Genomic DNA, 27673 nt, shown 5'->3' on the forward strand with positions numbered 1-27673 from the left:
ACACAGCACGTCACATTTCCGTGGACATTTACGGGAAGCACCTGAACGCAGCACCACATTAGCAGCACTCCGGCGGCGGTGAGCAGAAAGGTAGGTCCTGTCAGTGACCCAAACTGTGATTTACCCACGAAAAACGGCGAAACATCGTCAGAGAAACATCGGTACAACTCAGGGGACGTGTTTCTGTGTTAAATGCGCTTCGGTTGGTCCGCTGACAGATAAACTGGGCTCACCGGCAGCTGTCAAAACAAACCGTTTCCTTCAGCTAACTTCGGGTTAGCTCTGCTCTGAAATCTCCGCCGAAAGTTACCGGTTGGGTTTTTACTGCGATTCAGAGCAGATGTGGCACCGACTCTTACTTATACGTTTACATTCACCACCCTGACGTGTTGTTTTGTACTTATACGTGTTTTAAAATAACTTTAAACGGTGTTTTTCGTTGTGGGTGGGGGTCCGGCGGATGTAACTTCAGTTAGCTACCGACCAGCTTAGCTGGACAGTTAGCTCGCCTCGCAGGAGTAAGCTTTTCAACATTGAACGTCTAGTAGCTCTTACAAACTGTCAACAGGTATTTATTTTATGCTGTAAATACTCTAAATTTACAGGAACTGACTAGCTGACGGTTTGGCCCGTGATGAAAGTATGCTTTTCTAAGTTTCTGCCATGGCTTTGTATGCGGAAGTGACTGAAAAGCACAGTGTCACTTCGGAGAAACTGGTTGGATGTTAAACCATTCAGAGCTCAAAAACATAGAAACTGAGAAATCATTATTATTACAAGTTTGTACACACTTAAGGGACTAAAGCTGAATCACCTATGTGTTGTGTCATTTTGATTAAACCGACAACACTGTTGAATGAAGGAACGTTTTTCTAGTTTCCTGTAGGCAGCACCTTAAAGAAAATTGATTTAATCCAGTTATTATAACTGGATTATGTTTAATATATTATTATGTGTTATTACAAAATATGTTCTTGTGTTCAATTTTCCTCAAGTTGTAAAGATTTATTTATTTATTTATCTGGATGCACATCAAACTTAAAAGTTAATTGCAGCCAAGACAATCAGTTAATTGACCAATAACCACATAGATAGATAGACTATTGATAGATAGATAGATAGATAGATAGATAGATAGATAGATAGATAGATAGATAGCTAGATTGATGATAGATAGGCTATAGATAGATTGATGGATAGACTATAGATAGATAGGTAGGTAGATAGACTATAGATAGATGATAGACTATAGTTGATACATAGACAATAGATAGATAAATAGATAGATAGATAGATAGACTGACTATAGATAGATGAAACAATAGATAGATAGATAGATAGATTGATTGATGGATAGACTATAGATAGATGATCGATAGATGATAGACTATAGTTGATACATAGATGATAGATAGATAAATAGATAGATAGATAGATAGATAGCTAGACTGACTATAGATAGATGAAACAATAGATAGATAGATAGATAGATAGATTGATTGATGGATAGACTATAGATAGATGATCGATAGATGATAGACTATAGTTGGATACATAGACTATAGATAGATAGATAGATAGATACTTCATTGTCATTCACAGCATAAAGAACATGAGGAACAAAATCCAGTACTCGGGCTTCTGTCCTACTAAAACAATAATACTAATCTAATAAATAAGTAATATAAATAGTAGCCTATTGACATAATATTTATAATAATATACCTACCTACATAGAGAGAGAGATAGAGATATAGTTTTTTTACACTGTGGACTAAATATGCAAATATGTGAAGTAATCATTTGCTGCATCTCTAAAAGCTGCTGGACTACCTTGATGCAGATAATGTTGTGTACAAGAAACAGCAGCGCATGGGAAAGACGGCGTCGTCCGTCCATAATTGTCTGCTTGTGTCTGTGGATTATCACTGAGGAATGAATCCTCTATCTGGTGTCATCGTCTCTGCAGACACCGCTTACCTTGTCCCCAACTGCTGCCGCTGCTAAATTCCCCCAAACAAAGAGTCAGTGATGAAGTGGCAGCTGATGTCTTTTACCATTGTCCCTTTTAATAAAGCAGCAGCCTGGATATGCAAGCTGCTCAACATCTGGTTGATCACAGGTTCTCCAGCCAGTATGGACTAAACACTGTTTTATAGCGCTGCCACTGTTTCCATTGACTCAGCCTGACACCTGAAACACATGGGCTGGAAGCTGCAGGTTGTTTACATGCAGCCCAAACAAATAAGACACTGAAAAGAAGGGAAGGAAAGGTTAATTTGTCGACAGTCGTTTAGAAATTCTCAATCTGTAGTGCCTTGCATTGATCAAGTAATCCTTTCACCACTACTTGTGTGTAAAGTCTATCCGTCCATCCATCCATCCATCCATCCATCCATCCATCCATCCATCCAGACTACAGTTAGACTATAGATAGGTAGGTAGATAGATAGATAGGTAGGTAGGTAGGTAGATAGACTATAGATAGATACATAGATAAATAGGCTATAAATAGGTAGATAGACTGACTAGTATAGATAGATAGATAAACTATAGATAGGTCGGTAGATAGATTATAGATAGGTAGATAGATAAACAATAGACACATAGATGATAGATAGATAGATTATAGATAGGTAGATAGATAAACGATAGATAGATAGATGATAGATAGATAGATTATAGATAAGTAGATAGATAAACAATAGACAGATAGATTATAGATAGGTAGATAGATAAACGATAGATAGATAGACAGACGATAGATAGATAGATAGATAGACTATAGATAGATAGATAAATAGATAGACTACAGATAGATAGACTATAGATAGATAGATAGATAGATAGATAGACTTTACATACAAGTAGTGGTGAAAGGATTACTTGATTAACCTACAGACGATTGATTATCTGCTTTTGTGTTTCATTTCTATTTTAAATCAACCTGCCCGCTATTTTCTTCAGTAATAGTTCCAAAGTAGTTAAAAAAAAAATCATACATTTTGCACAACCAAAACCCCAGGTACGCTCAGTGTAATACCACGGAAATATGAGAAAACACATAAATTTTCACATTTTGGGACACATTTGATTTTTTTCCACAAATTAATAATAAAACCAAACTTTCTATCAGTCGTCTGTAGATTAATCAAGTAATCCTTTCACCACTACTGACAACAGTGAGGTAATATGTTTTAATCTTAAAGCAATTAAGTGTCATTTGCAGTAATTCTGCTCTGTTTCTTTAAATCTGCAAATCGTATCTGGTGATTTGAGAAATGTTGTCAGATATTAAATAGAGCAGAGAAACTGCACAACACAGGCTGCTGGCTCAGTTAGTCGGGGCACAGTTGAGTGTAAAATGAGGAGTTTCATATTACCTATGTAAAAAAAAGCAATTTCACCACATTTTCTGTTACAGGATTCAGCGCTTCCCATTTTAGTCTGCCCAGCTATGTAAAAACAACCTTAAAAAGTCTTCAAATTATCCAGAACAATTATAAATCTCTTTGCATTTATGAAGGTGTAACATTGAAATTCTTGTAATTTTTATGTTTTTAATATTTGTATATTATTGGTATTATTATAATATTATATACATAGCATTTACAGTGACAAAAATTCTCAATAATTATGATGATATACCAGCAAATGATTAACCCTCTGAAACCCCAACTTTTTTTTTATATTAAGTGGTTTTGGTTTCTGTATCCGTCACCTCCCAGCTCTGTGTAAACACAGCCTGCAGTTCAGTCTAAAATTTCCAGAGTGACCTTTGGTTGTAGCTGAGTCACTAAGGAGCTCAGAAATTTAGTTTTTCACAAAATTGGTCATAGCAAACACTTTATTTTTGGCATTTGTTTAAAATGAGGTATTTAAAAATTGTGATTTTGCTTAAAATCTGACTTTAAGCATAGATTTGGTTCAGTTTTCCAAATTAAAAGAACAACATAGAGGAGTAGATGAAGAGCTAGTGAAAAGTTCTTCAGTTTTTGGCTAGTGAATGCTGTAAATTGGCAATTTTTTCCCTTTCTTTGGGGTTTGTGGTTCAGTTGGTTAATAGTATTTGTGTGTTTTTGAATAGATTAGTTATAATATGCACATTTATATGTTTGAAACCTGCATAATTAGATCTTTTCAGCTATGTTTAAAGTCATTCCTCGTCAGATGTCTCAGTTTTGCCTTTAATTTCCTGTCTTCCTCCACCACAGATGCAGACTATAAAGTGTGTGGTGGTTGGCGATGGTGCAGTGGGAAAGACCTGCCTGCTTATCTCTTATACCACCAACAAGTTTCCCTCTGAATACGTCCCCACGGTGAGTAATGTTTTGATAATGCTAACAAATCAACAAACACTTTTTGTGCTCTGCAGCAAACTGATCGTATCTGAAATGGGTAGTGCGATTTTCCGTTTGCACTCAGCGTGCTGCTCTACGCTTGTTGCACAGGAAGTGATACTTGTAGCGTGTGGACTGAACAGACATAAAACTAACGTGTGTTCCACAAGCAGCCATCCATCACCAAAAGTACAGCAGCGTTCACCATAAAGTGAAGGAGAAATACATCACAGTGCCTCTGCTGCTGTATCTAAAGCATGCACATGGTTTTACTGCTCAGAGAGAGATTAACAACGTTTTAGGTGCACTCACTGTGGTTTTTACCTTCAAATAAATGGCCAATAAAATAAAACCCATTTTGTAGGAATGTGACTATCAGCTGCCCCTGATCTGATCAGAGTTCTTTAATTTCAGGTATCTGCTGATACTGAGTCCCAGACCAATACTTTTTTCTTAGACAGTACAGTTGCATAATGCATACTTCAAGCACAATAAAATGATTAAAATCAGTCAAATGTAGATGCTTAATAATGGAAAAAAATGCCTGTGTCAATTTATTTCCTTAATCCTTTTTTTATTTTCAGAATAACAAAAACAATTCCATTTAGTACTGTGTATAGTAGTTGGACTAGAGTGTTCAAAATGGCAAATACTAGCACAGTTCAACTTCATAGTGGTGCAGTAATAACTTTGACATTTTTCCCTTGGTGCAGAGTTGTCGTAAAGCTTGTATACTAAAAATGAACGACAGAAATTTCAATTTCTCTTCAATTTGATAAATCCATCATCAATCACATCTGATTAAAAAAACCTCATAGGTGGTCGGGAACCTCATTGTAAAGGTCAGACACTGCGTAAAAATGTTGTTTTGATTTGAATCATGTGTAAGCAGAGATGAATTTGCTGCTTTCCATAGTAAAGCTCTAAAAGATAGAGAAAACCTGCATTTTCTACCACATTGATGCACTGAATGCTCATCCAGTGCAACAGATTCAGTTACTATCTCTGTAATCTGGTTGGCTTTGTCATCTGTCACAAGGGAATTTCTCTTCCCTTTCAAAAGTATCGTCTCGTCTGTGTTGCTTTGGTACAGCTGTTGCTTCAGACTTTTTTTTCAGGTGCTCTATCATATTGGTTTTATTGATTGCAGTTCTGTTTAAATGATCATATTACAGATAATATAATTGGACTCCTTTTATGTCCTACAACAAACTGTGTTCTCCTTTTTTTGGCACCAGACGTAAAAGGATTGGACTTAGGTTAGTGGACAATAATGCTGATATTGATCAGTTAAAAAAATGCTTTGATTGGTCCTGATCCACATCTTCAACACTGGATTGGGACATTCCTGCCTTTTAGTAGAAAATAGGCTTATTTTCTGATTTGCTGAGAGTTAATTGAGATGATAGACGTTCCTCAGGGTTAGCTTAGCTTAGCATAAAGACCGGGAGCAGTGGGCTCTGCCTAAACTAGAACTCCTGCTTGTGAATATTGATTAATTGATTAATTGTTTGTGGAGGCCAACCATTGCTGGGTTTTTATGGCTGATATAGATTATAGGTAGAAAGAAATTTTGATCTTTTGGCTGATAGTGTTAATTAATTTTCCACCAATGTATTTCACAAACTACTTGGTGATTTTCCATGAAAACACCGCTGTCTGCTCAGCTGTGAGGTCTAGAAATTGTGCTGACAGTATTGTGAACAAGAGAGTTGTGGAGTTGGAGCTGCTGGATAAACTATGTGTTGACACCGATTCTAAATTCCCTCCTTCTGTGTTTTGCACTGTTGAAAAAAGTTTTTTTATTGATGTATATTGGACAACATAAACTCTAATAAGAGGTCTGTAGTATCGTCCAACAGATATTTTGGTTCGACTTCAGTTGTTTGACCTGTAAAAGGTCAGGAAATTATGTTGATTTGTGTTTGCCAAAGCCCAAGATGACATCTGCAAATGTCTTGTTTCATCTAGAACCCAAAGATCTTCAGTTTACTGTCATAGAAGTGGAAAGAAACCTGAAAATATTCACATTTAAGCAGGAATTCAGTCACCTATTCAAAGAAACAGCAAAGAACAGCATTTACGAAAATGAAAAATATACTAATACAATGTCAAACAGAATCACTGCAGCAGAGATGTGATTTTCCAGACGCATGCTACGTATATCTTACACGTAGGGCTGGGCCATATGGCCTAAAAAAAATCTCTGATTTTTTCACAAAAAATCCCGTTGTTTTTTTTTACCCTAATCTCTGCACACCGAAGTCCAGTCTACTTTATGCAAATGAGCTGCAGTCCTCTCCAGGTAAACACACCGGATCACAGCTGGAAATGCGCTGCATGTGGGATACTGGTCCGGTTGGTGCGTTTCCAGCTGTGATCAGGTGTGTTTACCTGGAGAGGGCTGCAGCTCATTTGCATAAAGTAGACTGGACTTCTACTTTATGCAAATTACATGCGGCGTGCAGAGATTCCAGGCATCATGAAACTGTCCTCAAACTTCTAAACTAGACGTCAGTGACCTAAAACAAGGACAGATTTAGCTGCTGCACAGATTATTTCTCGCTTCAAATTCTTTCAGAAATACTTTTCGGTGACGTGTTTTTGAAATAAAAGGGAAAATTTGCGGCCGAGCCGCTGTGTTTATCCGACTTGTCTGCAGGACTGTCCAGCTGAAAGCTCGGTCATGTGACCACGTAGCGGCCTGCTGTTGCTCAGTGCTGTCATGTGACCATGTTGTGGTTCGCTAGTGACCGCTGTCGGTGTGATTTTCAGATGTGGTGCGTTGCCCTGCGGGAAAATAGCATCTAGTGGACACGTGTCTTTAGATCTGCACCGCTAGCCGCCATGTTGTTTGTGTATCAAGCGTGGGGGGGAGGGGGGCGCATTCTGAACTACGGGAGCCCAGCGGGAAGGCGTTGGTGGCGGATGTTGATGAGAAAATCGATTTTCATTAAAACAAATCGACATTAAGTACAAACTCGAATTAATCGATAAAATCGATTTATCACCCAGCCCTACTTACACAGCCAGAATAATCAATGAAGATGTTTTAAAAATACTGAACACAAATTCTATGCTACTGAACAAAATTAGAAAACGGCAAGTAGCGTTTTTTTGGACACATCATAATGAAAGAGACCCTGGAAAATATCGTCACAACTGGAAAAATTAATGCTGAGAGGACGAGGCAGACAGAGAATGGAAATGATAGATGGACTGACATCATGGCTACACATGAAAGGGCAACATTCACAATGCAGAAAGCAAAAGATCGGATTAAATGCAGAGAAATGATCGCCTACGCTGAATGGCATGGCACTTGATTGTTTGATTCAAACAAATGATTCCTCAGAATTCCATTTTTTAGAAAGCAAGCTGTATTTGAAATCAAATCTTCACAGTATCATTTGTTGTGTTTCCACAGCATATTGCTGTGTGCATTTTGAAGTGTCGCATTAGAAAAAGTTCCATTTTGAAAAAACTTCGACACCAGTTTGTTGTTTTTCAGTCGCTGTAAATCTGTCTTGTATGAGCTTCTCCACCTGCTTGCTGTTTGGTCAGATTCTTGGGTTCTCTGTGTGTCAGCGTGCGTTAACTTGTGCAAGGTGTTTTTGTACCTGCAGGATTTACAGATGTACACTTGCATCCGTACACATCCTGTTTGATTCGTGACCTCTCTGAAGTGTCGTGTCATGCTGTAGCAGCACGATGAGGAAGCTGCATCACTGCCTCTGCAGTCTGATGCAAAATGTGGTCCAGAATTTAACGTCAGCTCGACTGATCCTGCAAGCTCTGACTTTTTTGGTTCGTGACAGGCAGGGCTGGAAATAGCTCAAATAGCCCGACTTGATGGGCAGCTTCACTGACTGGTGGCTGCAAACTGATGAGTAATTCTCTTCTGTTTTCTATCGGTACCCCGTCGCTCTATCTGTCAGCGGTCAGCACAGTTTGATCAGAGGATTGCAGAAGCAACAGTGCTGACTCAACTTTATCTTCCTCTTCCTGTCTCCCTGTCCATCTCTCTCACCTGCCTCCCCATGCGTTATTTTTAGCTGTGTGGTATGACTTTATTCATCCTATTTAAGGTTTCTAGTTGATTTTCCTCACCTGAATACATTTATAGATTTTTGGAAACGCTGATATGTGTTGACATAAATCCCGGATTGAATAATGTAAAATATGTCTCATAGGTATTTATTAGGGCAGCCATTCATAGATGAAGTAAGATTATTTGTTAAATACCTGACAAATCAAGGCAAATAGCGTTTTGAACATTCAACAGTTCCTGGGTGTTTATCGCTACTCTACTGTGGGTTCATTTTTTTCAACTGCAGTATAAAATCCCGCACCTCAATGGAAACAGCACAACCATAGAGTCAACGTGTCTTCTGTGCAATATGACAATTATAATGCCTACACTATAATTTAGTTTTCGCATTATTATTTACATGTTTCCAAGGTGTTGCCAACACTGGAAAAACATGTAGCTCTACATAGTACAGATATTTTACTTAATATATCGGCATTCACCAGTGAGTCTCCAGCTGTTCCTGACTGATGTTTGGTGTCCAGTCAGTAGTTTGCAGTTTTTTTCCCTGAAATTGCTGAAATGTACAAGAACGGGGGGTAAAGATTGGGACCACACAGGTAAACTAAATGCCTATCCAGCTTTGGCTTTCCAAAAGCTGTATCCAAAGATGCTTCTAAGTTTTTGAATATCAGTGACAGCTTTGTTAATGTTTTGAGAATAATACATAAAAAAAAGTCAATTAACAAGAAAAACAAAAAAATATTAGTGCTGTCATACAATTAACTTTTTAAATCAGATTAATCACAGGGTTGCTGTGGATTAATGTCTATTATTTTTTAATGTGTTATTTGCGTTTCACATCTATGTCTATATATATATATATATATATATATATATATATAGATATAGATATAGATAGATATAGATAGATATATATATATATATTTCAAAAATTTTGCTGACAGTCCATGAACTTGCATTAATTTATCTTTATTTTAATACTCTAGCATGGCATCATCAGACAAATGCAAATTAGTGTGAAACCTCTCAGTTCATTTTTATGTCAAAATTTATGAAAATCAAAATGTGTGCAGCCTGAAATACCTCTGGACGCAATTAGACGGGAATTTACCCAATCAGAGCAACGAAACACACGACGAGCTGAGTGAAAAACGACTATAAACAGGTGCAAGTGCAGCTGATTGTTCTTCTTTTAGACAAAATGTACGATAATGACACAGTAGCGGACTCAAAAGACCATCCTACATAAACAACGGCCATCTTGTTTGTTTATGAAAGTGCCTCAGTCAACTCACCAAACATATGAGATAAACAGCTGTGACTGTTGGCCCGTTCACAGGTAGACCATGAGAAAGTCTGTTTGAACGGGAGGAGGGCCAGATGCCAGATTCTGCCAGAGGGAAAGACACGAGCTCTCAGATTCTAGATAATAATCTAATACATTGTGAAAAACGTTGTTGCAACATTCAAGAATTAAGCTGTAATGTTTCTGAGAAGAATGTCAGAATACTTCTGGAGTTAAGATGTGATGTTTTCAGATGAGACAAAACAGCTTGTAATATTACAATGTATTTTAAGACCATTTTAATTTTAAAAATCTTGAAGAAAAATAAATTATTTAGTCGTCATCATAGTGAATAACAACACAGTTTTACATCCATCAAGTCAGCTCAACATTTAGGTCAATCTGCAACAGTTAAGCATTTTTTTATTGCTTATTGTCCCATTGTTATTATTGTATGCACAACATCCTGTTCCTCCCAGTGTTATCCTATTGTTAGTAACAGCTTTATTACTCCACGTCAACACTCTAGCTTTATCTTAAACCTTTGAGACCAGCTATCATGCAGCTGAAGAACCAGTTTCTGGACAAAACCTTTCAACTTTATAGCATCGTACATTTTAAATGATAATGGTGTTTTTTTTTTTTTTAACACCATCAACCTCTACTGTATTCTTCTAGCTGCTGTTTGCAGACTCAGCACAGTTCCAGATATCAGTTTCTCTGCTTTCTGTGAGGACGAGCTGCAGCTTAGATTCATCACAGTAAACTTGTGCAAACTTCTTTCTTGCTTCATTGTGTTTTTTGCTGAGCGTTTTCACATCAGTGTTGCATCCTGTCAGTCAGCTGACAGCCACCACAATAACAAAACAGGAGAGAGGAAGTTTTGTCCAGGAAATAATTCCTTTAGAAACAGGTCAGCGGACCATAATTTAATCTCTCATCCATTGCATTTTATCTGGAGGGTCCTTGTTGGGTGGTTTCTTCCAGGAAATGTGAATGGAACATTCAGAGCAGAGTGACTAAAGTGAAGTAACCGTCACTCTAAATAACACAGATACTGTTGGGGGACTTTTCTGTGCAGCTGTTTTCCACCAGTCTGTTGTGATCTGACTGTTTCCAGCAGCTTCTATAGTCTGAGCTCCATCCAAACACATCATCATCACAAACCTGTGTCTGCTGTGCTCGGTGTTTCTGTTTGTGTTAACAGTGAGTTAGTATTTTAGTGAAATGTTTGCCTCACCCTTCCACCGTACCTCAACGTATTGCACAGTTTCTGTCTAAACGTGACCTAACTAGTAGCTCTGGGTTTCCATTACTGCTGGTGTGTTTCTGAAGGTTGCACCATGAACTGTCTTGTCAGTCTGTCTGAGTAAAGTCCAAGGTTGCTTTCTAATTCTGGAAAAAACAGATAGCATTTACAGAAGTTCTTTACAGTTCACTCAACAGCCTTTCCTCAGAGCTAAAATTTCAAACCCAAAGTGCGTCGTCCAACACAAACTACTGAGCAACAGAAGGTTTAGAGCAGGGGTGTCCAACATGAGGCCCGCGGGCCAAACCCGGCCCTCCAGAGGGTCCAATCCGGCCCTCAAAGGGTAAAAATTCCAGAGAAGACATTAACTGCAGATTGTAAATTAGTAAAACTATAAATTTAAAATCATTTCTAGACCATGACAAGTTGATTGGATCAGAAAGTAAAATACTAGATTGTTCATTGTTCTTTTGTCATTTTGTGTCTCATATTTGTAATATTTTGTCTTGTTTTTTGTTGTCTGGCTTTTGTCGTTTGTCTCATATTTTTGTCGTTTTGTGTTTCCTCTTTTGTTTCACTTTCGTTATTTGTCTATTTTTTGGTTGTTTTGTTTCTCACTTTTGTCATTTTTTGTCGCTTTGTAACTTTTTTGTCAAATTTTTTTGTATCTTTGTTTTGTTTCGTGTTGTTTGTCTCATTTTTGGTCATTTTGTTTCTCGCTTTTGTCATTTTTGTAATATTTTGTCTGGCTTTTGTTGTTTGTCACATGTTTTTGTCAATTTATTTCTCGCTTTTGTTGTTTTGTGTCTTATTGTTGTATTGTTTTGTCTTGTTTTTGTTGGTTTTTGTCAGACTTTTGTAATTTGTTTTTGTCGCTTTGTTTCTCGTTTTGCATTTTTTCTCCGTTATTTATAGGTTATTATGTTATGATTTTACTGGTCCGGCCCTCGAGATCAGATTGGGCTGAATGTGGAACCTGAACTAAAATGAGTTTGACACTCCTGGTTTAGCGACTGCATCGATAAAAATCCAAACTAATTTCAACTGATTTGGCTGTCATCCCCATTGTGCAGTGATACTCTGCTGCCAGAGCTTCTGTAACACTCACTCGAAGTCCCGTTGTGTCAACCCTGCAACTTAAATTTATTTATTTTTTTTTTTCCACTTTAAGTTCCAAGGTAAAATCTTGAATGTGTAAGTGCCAGTGGTTACAAAAACATCTGGAGCTGTTATGCCATCTCCTGACTCATGACAGTTACTGCCCGAACATGTTGCCTGTGCATCAACAGAACTTTTCCATCAGCGCTCACATCACCATAAAACATACAAGAAAACATCAGCGTTACTTTATTTTGTCCGTTCAGATTTCTGAAATTTCTTGTTGCCCCAGTGCCTTTTTGAAAAACTGATGAAAACACAACTGAACTCGTGTTATGTCGGGTGAATCAAGCAGATGAGATGTCAAACTTCTGATTTGGTCAGATGGTGAAGTTTTTAAAAGTTTAAGATTTAAAAAGAAATTGGGAAAATAAATATTTTGTCTGACATATTGTAATTCGATCAATGATTTTTAAATTTTTTAATGTAAAGCTTCAGTTCAATAGTTGCTTTCTAATGGATTTTAAACGTGATGGAGCGTTACCACATGAGATCCCATCAAAAATGTGACTGCCACACAAGGAAAACCCACAGGAATTAGTAAAACCACCGACACACAGTTTGTCAGGCATGCTACATGTACGAGGTGCAACTATGAAGTGGCAATCTGCTGCAATTAAATATAACTGATTTACAGCGTTAATCTCATTATTTAACAGCCAAACTGCAGCCTCTGTGACTTACTAATTGCACCGTTTCAAATTACAATTTTATTTTTGAATAAATTGTTGTGCCCTAATTACAAGGCATGCTGCATTAAACTCTAACAATAAACACTTTGTACCACATTATTAACTGCTAGCGCCGACACCTGTATAATATAAACATGTTTGTATTTAGTATTGTAATGATAATCATTGATCAAATCACAGTATGGCAGAAAAATTGATATTTTTGTTCAACCCTACTTATAATCATGTGTTTATGTTATATAGTATATTTAATAAGGTATAAATGTTTAGCCAAACGTGACCAACATTTGTTGCAGATTTAGTCATAGTTCTTTCTCTTTCTCATAGTTCTTAATTTGATTTGCATTAGTTGATTTGATTTTTGTTGCTTTGTGTTTATTTTTTTTAGGTTTTCTGAGACTACATCCTCCCCCATTTTTAACATGTACCTTCTTTTTTTTTAAACTTTATTTTTTATTAGTTGTCATGGCAAACAAACAAGCAAACACAACAACATACAGACAGAATAATAGCCTTCACAGTATAATACAGTAAGGACCAAGACAAGGTACCAGGGGTCCAAGATTGTCAACAAAAAACGTTGATCCTCCAGGTCTCTCTTGAGTATTTATGGGTTAAAGTTCATTTGGAAAAAGTCAGTCGTTCCATAATGTATATTTTCTGAATTATTTCTGTTCATTCTGTGACTTTTGGGATATCTTTACTCAACCTTTTTTTTTTGTTGTTACTGCTTTTTTGCTCCCTGCTAGTAGCATTTGTAGTAAATATCTATGACGCTTTGTCAGTGAAGAAGGCTAATTTCCTAGGTATTGCATGTTGTTTTCATCTATTGGGACATTACTGTCATATTACCAGTGAATGCTTTTTGAAACCACTTGGAGATTATAAATCCCCCCCCAAACAAATACAACATTTTATGTTGGATGACGAACATTTTAAACATTTTGGGGGGGGACGGCTTTGGCAGACATTTTCCGAGTTTTTTTCCATATGTCATTCTCATCCCTGCTTTTTTGTTGTTTTGTTTCTCGCTTTTGTCATTTTCGGTCTTGTTTGTTTCATTTGTGTAATTTTTTTTGTCTCGTTTTTGTCATTTGTCCATTTTTTGTTGCTTTGTAACTTTTTTGTCAAATTTTTTGTCTCTTTTTTTGTTGTGTTTCTTGTCGTTTATCTCATTTTTTGTCATTCTGTGTCTGATTTTTGTAATATTTTGTCTTGTTTTTGTTGTTTTTTGGCTTTTCTTGTCTGACTTTTGTCATTTTGATCATAAAGTAAAGTACTATGTCATTCAGTTCCAGATGACTAAATGTTGTGTTCCTTTGTAGAGACTCTGTGATCTGGAAGTTGTAATGTGGAAATGATAAACTGAGGCATAATGCTGCTGTAATTGAACCTATTTTTCTTCAGAAATTTCAGGTTGTTCATAATAGTTTGTAAAAAGATAATTCCTTAAATGTGAACATTTTTAGAATGAACTTTTTTTGCACTAAAACAAAGGAAAGGTTTGGAGTTGTGGTTAATCATAAGTTATGCTGTGGTTTTACCAGCCCGGATCACTGGAACCTGAACTAAAATAAGTTTGGCCCCACTGGCTTATATGGTAAATATGGTAAACTGTTAACATGTTGTTTATCACACTTTAATCAACAAATATATTCTACCTCCTGATGCTGCATCTCCATCAGAGCAGAAAAAGGGACTCCAAGTGTGTCGGAGTTGTAGACGTGCCGTGTCGAGACCTTGTTGATATCAAGCAACGAGCATTTCAAGTCACCTGCTGTGAGCCTGCCTGGTTAAATAAAGATCAGAGCTTGAATCCGTGTATGTACCACTTCCTCTCCTACAGGCTACATCCTCCAGTTTATCTGGAACATGCCTGTGCATACGGAGCTTCATTAGAACCAAACAGTGTTTGCAAGCGACAGCAGGCCGACATGTTGAAGTCGTGCTCAATTCGAGCAGCCGCAGTGACTCTAAGACACCCCCTGCTGCAGCTCACCTCCCAGTTCAGAGCCGAGGCCAGCAGGCATGTCGGGAACGTGCTTCTTGTTATTGCACGTGGCAGCAGCCTGGAGCTTTGGGAGTGATGAAACAGGAGGGAGGAGGGAACTGTGAGGTGACATTTCTGCTCACCTGGACAGCAGCAAAGCAGTTCCCTCGACTGAGAGAGCTCAGCTCATTTCCATTACTTTCTTCATTCTGTCATTCAGTAATTAGGATATTTAAATTGCTGTCTGTCATTTTTAACTCATTAAAGCCAGTTCAGTCGTTGAATTTTTCATTTAAATGCCATTAATTGGTCCTTAGAAATTATCAGCAATCGTGACCACATCATTATCTCCCAGAGTTCAAATATTACTTATTATTTCTGGCTGGATCAATGCGGGGCCTTGTAGCAAAAAGGTTATGTCATCTTATTCCAATTACCAGTTATATTACATAATAATATTAACAAAAAAATCTGCAGTTGTTTAGTTGTTTGCTCATGTTGTCAGGGAGACACTGCCGTCAGTACAATGTGGTAAAACCGCACCTAGACTTGTAAGAAGATGCAGCTGTCAGACCGCTACACCTCTGATTTATTCACCGACTCAACTCCTGCAGCTCTACAGAAACAGCACCTTCAAACCTGAAGGCAGGTTTTTGAGTTCAGAAGGTTAACCAACGTTTCCTACTTTTAATTAAATATTTGACCATATAATCGAAGCACATCTTCCAGAAAAGTAACTTCTGAAAATACCAGCAAAACTTCCTCGAATTCAACCTTTTCCTTTCCTTTACCTCCCTTTAACCACAGCTTTTGGTGGGAAAGATGCAGCATGAAGAAATTTGCATTATTTATGTCATTTTGTCATTGGTTGGGGTCACACCTTTACCCAACTAGGTTCAAGTAAGTAAATTTAATCTACATAACTTCTAAAACATCTTGCCAGGGGACTGTGGGAACTAAAAACAGATTTAGAGAAATCCAAGCAACTTTTAATTATTAAAATGTCAAAGATATGGTTAAAATCAACTCACTGCTGGATTTTTAAAGGCATTTTGTGATTATTCCCATGAATCAGAGTATTTGTATGCTGGTAAACATGCAGCAGCCTGAAGGTCTCAAGCTGACAAAGAGCTTATCTAACACTTCATGTGTTCTGGTGTGTAAACCTGGTGACCTTTGACGTGCACGCTGGGGAAAACAGGAAAATCTGTGGAGTTCACCGACTTTGTTTGCAAAGTAGTTCCAAGTGGCTTTTGAATATTCAGTCCTGTTTACACCTTTGTTTTGATGACGTTAAAAGGAAATATTTCCGTATTATAAAAGATTATTTCATACAGGTAACAGGTATCTAACAAATGTTGCAATAATGTGAAACCTTAAGTGAAATGGTTGTAGAATTAGATTAAGGTTTGGTGATACTGAGTGTCGCGTTTGTCGGCCACGCGTGAGCCTGTTAAAGATGACATGCATGCTTCCTGTTTTGTTTTGATGTATGCCCCAGATCATATGTCTTTGTCACATTTTTACTTCCTTTTTCGCCTTCCCTTCTGCTCTCTCGGTCTTACTCTCCACCCTCCGTTTCCTCTCCCCCTCTGTCTCCCCCAGGTGTTTGATAACTATGCTGTGACAGTGATGATTGGCGGGGAACCGTACACTCTGGGACTGTTTGACACTGCAGGTAAAAATGAATCTGCACAGTTAATATATAATTCTGTGTAGGATAATAGTAACAATAGCAGCATATAGAAGTAGTATTAGTATTTGTTGTGTCATTCTGAACTTGTGATCATCCACTAATGACATAAAATCATCCACTAGTGACATAAAATCATCCACTAATGACATAAATTCACATCTGCTGGTGGGTTAATCTTTAGACTAACAGAGAAATACTCTTTCATCCTTAATCTGCTGTTATTGATTGGAGTGTCTTCATGTCTCCACCTTCAGGTCAGGAGGACTACGACAGACTGCGACCCCTCAGCTATCCTCAGACCGACGTCTTCCTCGTCTGTTTCTCCGTCGTGTCGCCCTCCTCCTTTGAGAACGTCAGAGAGAAGGTTTGTTTAATTGGTTTCTGTTTTAGTTTTAAATTAATTACTGACACATTAATCCGCAAACCTAACTAGTAAATAGAACCAGTATCTTGGTCTGCACTAGAAGAAGAGTGAACTAGAGTTGTTTTTCCACATCCAGATTTACCATCCACAAACTAAAGGGGAAGGGGAGTTTTGTTTTGTGTTGACGTTTAGTTTGTGCAGACCAGTGGGAGTTGTGGCTGAAGTCTATCAGACCTGACCTTTGACTCACTTTTTCACAGTGGGTGCCAGAAATTTCACACCACTGCCCACGGACGCCCTTCCTGCTGGTCGGGACTCAGGTGGATCTGAGAGATGACAGCAACACTCTGGAGAAACTGGCCAAGAACAAACAGCGAGCCCTGACCTGTGAGAGCGGAGAGAAGCTGGGCCGCGAGCTGAAGGCCGTCAAATACGTGGAGTGCTCGGCTCTTACGCAGGTAAAAAGAGACGCTTAACAGGAAAAGACAATGTTAAACTCATGTCAGTTTTAAGCGATCCATCCAGGTAAGCAGGCAGATAATAATGATAAACTTTATTTCTATAGCACCTTTCAAAATAGGGGTTACAAAGTGCTTCATATAACATTAAAATACACAAAACATTGCAACCTTAGAATATCAATAACCAAGCATAACATTTATAATAACACTTGTCTGTACAGGTGTGTTTTTAAAAGCTTTTTAAACTGAGGAACTGACTGTGTTGTTCTGGCAGTCACAGGGAGCTTGTTCTGTAACGTTGGGGCTGAAAATGTAAAAACCCTTAGTTTTGATCTGGGATGGTGGAATGGTTAGCAGTAGCTGGGATTCAGATCTCAGCCATCGAGGTGCAGAATAAGGCATTAAAAGTTGTGCCTTGTAGAGATTTAAATGTTAGCAACTGAATTTTGAACTGAATTCTAGAGAGTGTCCCTAAAGTCTGGACACGGAGGAAAAATACATGTTTTCAAGAAAGGAAATGTTTAACATTTTATTCAGTAGGATTATTAACAGATAACATCCCGAAGGAGTTCAAGTGTCTCGGGATCTTGTTCATGAGTGACGGGAAAATGGAGCGAGGGATGGACAGGAGGATTGGTGCGGCAGCAGTAATGTAGGTGTTCTACCAAACCGTTGTGGTGAAGAGGGAACTGAGCCGCAAGGAGAAGCTCTCAATCAGGGATGAGAATTTTCCGCGGATCCGCGGAATTCCGAGTTTTTTTCCGCCGAAAGTATAGTTTTTGTGAATCGTGTAAATCCGTTGAGAAAATTGTAGGGGGGTAGGGGTAGGCAAGCGGCCGGCCGGCCGACGCGTCGCGAGCCGAGGCTTGTGATGACCATCCCGCTGCCGACATCTTTCGGCAATGCGCATTGCAAAATCAGATACAGCTGTGAGAACGGAAATCGGCATTGCTATCTGTAAACATCACTTGCTGTTTTTTAATGACAACACCCGCCTATTTTCGGGGGGGAGGGGGCTTCGGGGCTTCGGCAGACATTTTCAGAGTTTTTTTCCATTTGTCATTCTCATCCCTGCTCAATTTACCATCTATCTACGTTCCAACCCTCACCTATGGTCATGAGCTCCGGGTAATGACTGAAAGAACAAGATCACAGATACAAGCGGCTGAAATGAGCTTCCTCTGTAGGGTGGCTAGGCTCAGCCTTAGAGACAGGGGGAGAAGCTCAGACATCCAGAGGGAGCTCAGAGTAGAGCTGCTGATCCTTCACCTCTAAAGGAACCAGCTGAGGAGGTTTGGACATCTGATTCAGATCCTCCAGGGAGACTTCCTTTGGAGGTTTTCTGAACACGTCCACCTGGGAGGAGACCCCGGGGCAGATCCAGAACCCTCTGGAGGGATTATATATCTCATCTGGCCTGGGAACGCCTCAGGATCCCCCAGGAAGAGCTGAAAAGTGTTGCTGGGAGGAGGGACGCCTGGAATGACCTGCTTCATCTGCTGCCTCTATGACCCAACCCCTTATAAGAGGAAGAAGATGGATGGATGGATGATGGATGGATGGATGGACAGACAGACAACATCTTCAATATGATTTCCATCATTTGTGATGCAAAGGTTGATGCACTTTGCAAGATTCATGTGAACTTGATGCAAAAAAATGCTAATTAATGAGATTTCCTATGTGTCCAGACTGTATAATAGATGAGGAACCAGTGTAATGGTGCTAGAACCAGAATTGTGTGTTCCCTGCGTCGAGTGTTTAGACAGGTATAAACAGCTCCATGTTGCAACATTTAGTTACTAAACTGATCACAGGACGAGACACGTCTTGATCTGGCTGACTGAACAGCAGTTGGCTGTGTTTCATCACGTCTTACCTTTTCACAAAATTTGGATAAACAAGAAACATTCATCATCTTTGTAGGTACTTGTAGGAAATCCACCTGTGGCCTTAGTGAGTTCCACTGAGCCCAGGACACGTGAGGAAGGATGGTCTGGTCACATTCTTAAAAGCACGATAAGATTTCACTGCCACAAAAATATCTGATTCTAAACTTGGTGAAAGGTGAGGAGTTTTAAATACAAAAAATTACAGCTGAAGAGCATTTCCAAAGGAGTAAAGAGTAAAGCTGTTAGCAGCGATTTGGGGTTTGATTCGTCAGTTGAGCAATTAGAATATCACCAGCAGCTTTTTAAATAATCTGTTATTGAAGTAATATTTCAAGTTCAAATGATAATAATTTGTTGCTGTTTTTTTTTTTTTTTTTTAACTTTACATCATAGTAAATTGAAACTGCAGTGTGTAACTTTGGTCTCCCCCTTCTAGCAGTGTGAGTAATTACACAAACACTAAAACATAATGACATATGGAAATTGCAGGAATGTGACCACAGAAACCAGATTAAAACATTCAGTTATACTGTCAAATACGGAGTAATTTACTCGCCTCTGAATGGATTTATCTGCAGTGTGTGAACTTGTTTGGTTTGAACGTAACGAGGAGTCATTTATATGTTAAAGTCTACAAGTAAACAACATTGTCATAGTTTTCATTGAAGTCACTGCAGGATTTTAGAGATGCTTTGCATAGATGGAGCTCAAACATAGTCGGAAGTTTATAATTCTCCAGAAATCCTGTGCTGTGTCCACTCTGTTCTCAACACACTTCAGGAGTAAAGATGCTACAGTCCAACCATGAACCAGTAAAAAGAGCAAAGTCACAGCCTTTCAGAGACACACATGGAGACCTGGGTGTTCTTCTGTGTTTGATATAAGGGAAAGACCAACAATACTGGGTGTCCTCGGTTTACGGCGTCCTTGACTTACGGCGTTTCGTCATTACGTCAGAACTGGTTACATGGAACTAGTTGAGCAGATGAATACATCGTCACGCGGCGCTATCAGACGGCTTTGTTTCCATTCTCTGGTTGGACGCCACCTTGGATTGTGCTACATTCACTAACTTTTAGCCGCCGTTCCCAGCTCTCTCTACTGCTGACTCTCAGCCAATCAGAGGTGAGCTAACTAAACATGGCACGTTCACTGACATTAGGTAAATCTGGAACTGAACAATAAACATTGAAACCTCAACATCAACAATATCAGTCCATTACAATATTCTGTTATCTTCTAGTAAAATGATTCATACATGCATGAAAGTCGTTGGTGTTCATGACTTTATGAAGAACTGATGGATATCGTGATGCACGGAACGGATTTGGTTACATTTTCGCAGACTTATGCCGAAAATCGACTTGCGTAGATCAGTTGGAACGGAACTCCAACATAAGTCAAGGACCTCCTGTACTGTTTTTGTATGTATTGAATGAATTCCGCCTAAGGAAAGGCAAAGCGCAGGACACTGGTGCGCTGGATGTTTAACATACGACAAAACGAAAGCACTGAATGTGACAGTAATTAATTTATTCCAGCTATCTTGTTTTCATAATCACTGAAAGCCAAATTGAAAATAAAATCCAATTAATCCATCAGCTCTACTGCACACTGATCATTTACTGAAAAGCCTGCAAAATGGAAAATGGAGTTGCACCTGCGAATGGGACTGTTCTTACATTACTTTTTATTTTTATTTTTTATTTTTTTGTCTTTTTAAAGGACATGCATACATGACAAAGTGATAGGAATGCTTGTCTGCAGTAGCAGATCTAGAAGATGAGCATTTTTATGAGATTCTGTCTTTTTATTTCTCATTTATCCACTCAGGTTTTTCTTTCCCCAGAGATAAAAGCAAAATTCCTCATGGTCTCTTTCTGTTTCGTTTTCAGAGAGGACTGAAGAATGTGTTTGATGAGGCCATCCTGGCAGCTCTGGAGCCTCCAGACAACAAACCCAAGAAGCGCTGCGTCCTGTTGTAGACGCCACCAGAAGAAGAAGAAGAGGAGGAGGAAGAAGAGGAGGACGAGGAGGACAGGGAGGTGATGATGAACCCAGATGGGAACCGAGGGGGGGAGAACCGAGGGAGGGGTGGGAGGGTATGGAGGTGGACGAGGCAGACGTGTTTAAACAGTGCCTTCAGTCGTAGTGACTTAACTTGGGTGTGGTTTTGGAACAGACGGGCGATTCATGTCAGCCTAATATGACTAACACATTTGAACAACACTCCTCACTACCCAGGAAACGGGGTTTTAATAATGGGAGGAAGCAGCACAGAGGTTTGAACTTCAGATGCCTTGAAGACATACACAATGGATGGAGTCACGTTTACAGCTGAAACTGGCGACCGCCTTCATTAGAAAGTCATAAAAATCTCTGCACAAATCATTAGAGTCTTAAAGAATGATGTAAAATGACTGAACCTAGTTTGGGGGGATCCGTGTTTGGCCTGTAAACTGCTGGTTTTAGTTTTAATGATCTGCTGTTGTTTGGGTTCCTGCACCGCGCGACTTGGAAAAATAAAAAGTTTTGAAGTGGAAAAAATTATGTCTTTGGTCTGCAGTAGAGAAAATGGCACCACATCGTCAGCTTTTAACACCGCTTCCGGGCAGCTTTTCAACCTTATGGGATGTTTCAACGGCAACATCCCATCAGAGCTTCAGCAGTCAGTGACGTCTGGAACATGACTTCATCCATGTGAAAGGAAACTCAAACTATGGCTACACTGAATGTAAGCAGACTGTAATCAATGTACACAAAACAATGGAGCAATCTTTTATTTATAGTTTTAGTGCATAGAAACAGATCTTAACCCTCCTGTTGTCTTCATTTACGGGCACCAAAAAATATAGTTTCCTTGTCTGAAAAAAATCCAAAAATTCAGCAAAAAAAATTCCCCAAATTTCTGCAAATTTGCAAAACCTTCAATAAGAAAATTCCAATCATTCCTTAAAAGTTTCCCTTAAAAGTTTTATTTAAAAAAAAAAAAAAATCCCCCTAATTTGGCAAGAAAATTCTTGTAAATATTTTCAAAAAATTAGTAAAAATCTTCAAAAAAAATCCTAAAAATATCTAAAGTGATTCCATATATATCAGTAAAACTTCTAATATTTTCTTTAAGAACATTCACATAAAAATCGATTTTTATGTGAATGTTCTTAAGAAACATTTTTAACATTTCTTTTTTCCACCAAAAAATGTTCAAAGATTTCCCAAAAATGTTGAAAATGTGGACATCAGAAGTTTCACTGAATTTTTTTTTTCTTTCCACATTTTCAAACCTTTAACCGGGTCAATTTTGACCTGCAGGACAACAGTCGGGTTAAAGTGTGAATATTGTGTGAAATGAAGCTACAGGTACAGAGGAAATGAACACCCTGCAGCGTTTATTTGTCAGTACCAGCTAACTTTAACCTGTAGGTGTTAACTTAAACGTTACACAAACTTGCATCTAAAACCTGAAGACACGACAATCCCAAAATGAAAGCTCACCTTCACCCTACGATGTACGATACGTTCCACGACACGTCCGCCCGGCGACAGGTTCAGTGTAGCCACAGGATCAGATCTTTACTGACTGACAGAACACACACACGTCCATGCAGTAGTTCACGGTGCCTACATGCATACTAGCAGCAATTTATTTTAAACTTTCTCAGTGAAAACGCTGCTTTCCAAACAATTTTCTCTCCTAAATTCTCCTAAAGTCGTCTGGCTACAAATGTAGAGCAATCACCAAATTCAGTCAGAGTCACGGGGTTTTCACCTGACAACACGTGAATGTTTGGCAAACAGAGGCCTTTTCTCTGCAGAAGCAGACACAGAATCTCTATTGAACAGTGGATGTTCATTAATGTTGACTAAAAACTCTAAACTGCACACAGATCTGGAGGCGTTTCATTCAAGGTGTTCAGAATCATCAGCACCAAGATGATCAGAACTGAGAATAAATCTACAAATTCAATGATTTAACCACTGTTGTCAGTCAGGGTTTAATTTAGGTAGCATTTCTGTTCATCAAATAGTCAGAAATAACAAGAAAATGAAGAGATTTCTGTCAGACTTATACTCATACTTATGGTTGTGCAGAGTCACCAAACACAGATAACTGAATATTATTAGAAGTGGCTTCATGTTGCACACAGAAAACTTGAATTTTAAGCCTTAATTTCACTTTGATTGTTCCAAATGAGTGTCAAACATCAGCAAATGAATCTTCCAGCTCTGGAAACGCCTTAAGAAACAATATTTCCTTTCCCTACTGGAGATATTCGCTGCCTTATTCCTTACAACCAGTCGACACGGTGGAAATGTTCCCTCTTTTTGTCTTAAAATGAAGCCTAACACTGTTAAAGCAGACGTGGCCAAAGAGCAAACAGCTGTTTTACCACCTCCTCACAGATCTCCTGCTTCTCTCTTCTCCTGACTGGAAGCCTCAAGATGTGTTAGCACCTCCTGGAGGCCTTAAAGGGGAACGCCGCTCAGTTTAAAGGTTCATTTGTGCCGTTTCTTTGGCCAAACGTAGACCAAATTATAACGCGAGGACATAAAGAAACGTCACAGTTTAGACTTGAATCCATAGCGTCACCAGTTGCACCTTCAGTTATCTAGAAGCAGCTTCACAGGGTTCAGAAGTTTTTCAGATATTAGATGTGTTTCATGAGAATGCTGCCGATTCCAATCGGCACAATGAAGAGTAATAAAAAGACGTTTTATTCGTCATTCTCAAACTGAGCAACAGAAGGTGGATTAATTGATTCTAATGTTATCTAGGAAACTATTCAACCCTTAAACTGAACGTATTTCCCATCAAAATGAACTGAAATTCCACTTTTCTTCTCATTTCTTTCTCTATAGTTTTGGAGATGACTGTTTATTCCGATAATGTATGGATGATTACAAGTATTATAGATATTTTTCTTTGCTCCTTTATTGTTTCGTAGGGGAACATTATCGTAGCACGTTGTTTGGAGTTTTTATTTCTTTTTTCTTTTTAGATATTTTTACTTATTACTGGATGGTTGAGTGCCAACAGTTAGATTGAGTATGGCCGACCTGGTTTGACAAACTAAACAATCCTGATTATAAGCTTTTGATGGCAGAAAACAGAACAGCTGAAGCAATAATTCCAGATGTGGGAAACTCTGTACTGAAAGATGAATGTTGGAAGTTGTGGGTGTTTGGAAATAATAAAAACAATACTTGAATGTTGTTTCACCTCGACTTGATTTCACTTTTGTTGACTTAAATGAACCACATTTCTTTGGTTTAGTTCAGTAGCTTTTTTTATTTTTATTTCACTCTTTGAAATTCAGTCTGTCGCAGGAATAAAGTTGCTAAAATTAGCTCGATATAGGATCCTCGTTTCGTGACTTTTCCATAAGTTTTAATCATCATCTAGTTAGAAAAAGATCAATTTAAAATCCAAGTGGACAGTTAGCGTTTTCAAGAACGAATAATATCAACTGTACATTTGATGAATAAAATCTTAAGAATTCAAAAACATCTTTGTTTACTTCTTCTTTTTATACGCAGGAATTTTAAGCATCTTTTCTACAAATTTTTGAGCTAAATATAAATATGATATGAGAAGTATTAAGAAAACACGTTAACCCTCCTGTTGTCTTCACCAAAAAATATTGTTTACTTGTCTGAAAAAAATCCAAAAATTCAGCAAAAAAATCCCCCAAATTTCTGAAAATTTGCAAAACCTTCAGGAAGAAAATTCCAATAATTCCTTAAAAGTTTCCCTTAAAAGTTAAATTTTTAAAAAATCTCCAAAATTTGGCAAGAAAATTCTTGTAAATATTTTCAAAAAATGAGCAAAAATATCTAAAGTGATTCTATATATATCAGTAAAACTTCTAATATTTTCTTTCAGAACATTCACCAAAAAATCAACCAAAATCCAGCGAATTTTGCTGGATTTTGGTTGATTTTTATGTGAATGTTCTTAAGAAACATTTATAACATTTCTTTTTTCCCACTAAAAGAAAATGTTCAAAGATTTTCCAAAAATGTTGAAAATGTGGACATCAGAAGTTTCACTGTGAATTTTTTTTTCTCCACATTTTCAAACTTTAAAATGGGTCAATTTTGATCCGCAGGACGACACGAGAGTTAAGTGTTTTCTGCTCCAGAGAACACGAAGATTTAAAATGTTAATGTCTTGATTTGAAAAGGCAAAATATAGATTAATCAGGTAAATGTGAGTAGATTTAGAATCAGTAGTTCAATAAACTGAATTAAATCCATAAATACAGTGTACAAACATCCATTATCAGCAATAACTAAAGAAGAATATTCATAATACAATACTTTTAAAATGTGTATTAAAAGAACAGAAGATTCTTTAAAAAGGAAAATGTAAATGCAAACAAATGTCTGAAACTGTTCTCATTTTGTACCATTTAAGATATTCCTTCAAGTTTCTTCCACTAAAGGTTTTTTTTTAAACACTCTGAACCCTAAACAGTTTCTGGGTGTTTTATTTTCTGCTCCTGTCACATTTTTCCTCACTGTGGGCTCATTTTTCACTGCAATATAAAATCTACAGAAACAGCACGACCACAAGCATGACTACAAGTAGAGAAAACAGAAAAATGTCTTCTGTGCAACATAACACAGTTCTAATGCCATAAATCAGTTTTTAAAATGTTGACTCTCAACTCTCTGTTTGCTTTGCAACAAAGGAAGAAAAAAAAGTAATCACCAGTAGTTTTGTGTAAACACTTCCTGCAGTTCAGCCGAAACGACCATTCATTATTGTCACTCATGGTCACAGTTAAATCACTAATGTATGACGAATGTAAGATTTCTTCATTTTTACAGAATGTTGGTAGAGTAAATGGTTATTTTTTTACTCAAGATGTGTAGAATAATACATTTTTATCAAATATTATTACTTTATTCCCGACTGAAGACACCACATGTCAGAAAACTGAAACTCCGATGAATCTTGTATGAGAAATGGTGTCATTTTGGAACTTTTTCCTGTATTTTTCTGAAAGCACCTGAAGGTTAGTAGTGTGAGTCTGGGTCAATCTATAACTGGGGGACTTTTGAAGTCCATGGGATATATCTTGCATAGATTTTTATTAAAAGTAAAAAAAAAAACAAAAAAAAACAAAAACATGTCTTTACAAATTCCATAATTATTTATTATGGAAACAATCACTTATTAATAAAAAATGACTGGATATCACTAAAATGTCAACTAAATAACCATCTGAATTTAATAACAACCACCTTCTAATGAGCTAAACAATAATAAAATGAGCTGATTCAGAAATAGTTTAGATTGTGTTCTTTTATTAAGCTGAGAGAATCATGATAGATGTTTCTTTTTTGGCAAAAAATCACATTTTATATGGAAAATAGCAAATTAAATCACTTTCCACTAAGTTCCCCATTACAGAAACACCTCTCCAGGAAGTGTGTTAATTCCAGATCACATGACCTGCTCATTTTGTTTCTTTTTTTGGTCATTTTCAGTCTATTTGTGATAATTATGTGTTTTTGTGGTCATTTTGCAATTTTTTTGTAGTTATTTTGTGTCTCTCATCATTTTGTGTCTTTATATGATAATTATGTGTCTCAGAGTCATTTTTTGTGTTTTTGTGGTCATGTGTCTTTTTGTGGTTGTTTTGTGTGTCTTTGTGCTCATTTTGTTTCTTTTTTGGTCATTTTCGGACTGTTTTGTAGGCATTTTAGTTCTTTTTGTGGTCATTTTGTGCATTTTTGTGGCTGTTTTCTGTCTGATAATTGTGTGTGTTTTGTGGTCATTTTGTGTGTCTCTGGTTATTTTGCAACTTTTTGTAGTTATTTTGTGTGTCTCGTCCTTTTGTATCTTTATATGATAATTTTGCATCTCTTTGAGTCATTTTGTGTTTTTCTGTGGTCATTTGTGATCTTTTCTAACACAAAATAATTTTATCTGTGTTTGAAAAATCATTTTCAACTATTTTTCAGCAAAAATGTCAACCATGATACCTGTCAACTATGTTGCAAAATTATATATTGACCAGTCTGATACAATTTTAAGTAGTTTCTCCAATAATGATTTTACAGATTTTCAATTTGTGGGTTTAATTATATAATTGGCACATGTGAGACTCCATATGAAGCCTCCAGACGTGGCCTGCAGCTGGAGGGTTAATGCAGCGTCCTACAGTGAGCAGTAGGGGACGCCGCTCCACTGGTTTTCAATGGGCCTCAGTGGATACAGTATGTAAATGACCTGGGTTCATTTTGATTGGCAGTATAAAATGGATCCTTCAGACCGTCGCAGCATGGAGGCTCAGAGCTCCTTTGTCTGGATGACGGCAGCTGGAGCGTGAACGAAACCGGAAAAAAAACAATAAAAAAAAGCAGCTAACTCTTCATTCACACTACAACTTGATCTCTCTTTCACTCCCAGCCTCTTCTTCAGCAGCTTTTCCCATCATCCCTTTCTCCCTTCATCTCTCGTTTCTTTTGTCTGAGGTCTT

The 27673-nt window shown here is 37.7% G+C and overlaps 1 protein-coding gene across 1 annotated transcript; it reads left to right on the forward strand.

Annotated features, from left to right (window-relative positions):
* LOC111571068 (cell division control protein 42 homolog) lies at nucleotides 1-24391 on the forward strand. The gene is made up of 6 exons (XM_023274135.3): nucleotides 1-90; nucleotides 4215-4319; nucleotides 16374-16446; nucleotides 16719-16828; nucleotides 17089-17286; nucleotides 21077-24391. The coding sequence occupies exons 2-6, from the start codon at nucleotides 4215-4217 to the stop codon at nucleotides 21164-21166; spliced, it is 576 nt and encodes a 191-aa protein (XP_023129903.1). The 5' UTR covers nucleotides 1-90; the 3' UTR covers nucleotides 21167-24391.
* Nucleotides 24392-27673: the final 3282 nt, after the last annotated feature.

This window comes from Amphiprion ocellaris, chromosome 15 (genome assembly GCF_022539595.1).
Source record: "Amphiprion ocellaris isolate individual 3 ecotype Okinawa chromosome 15, ASM2253959v1, whole genome shotgun sequence".
Lineage (NCBI taxonomy): Eukaryota > Metazoa > Chordata > Actinopteri > Pomacentridae > Amphiprion > Amphiprion ocellaris.

Bases quoted from the DNA above. Each gene is read 5' to 3' on its own strand.
- LOC111571068 (XM_023274135.3), top strand. From the start codon at position 4,215: ATGCAGACTATAAAGTGTGTGGTGGTTGGCGATGGTGCAGTGGGAAAG. The intron at 16,447-16,718 runs GTAAAAATGAAT...CTCCACCTTCAG, and splicing joins GGGACTGTTTGACACTGCAG to GTCAGGAGGACTACGACAGA. The intron at 16,829-17,088 runs GTTTGTTTAATT...ACTTTTTCACAG, and splicing joins TTGAGAACGTCAGAGAGAAG to TGGGTGCCAGAAATTTCACA.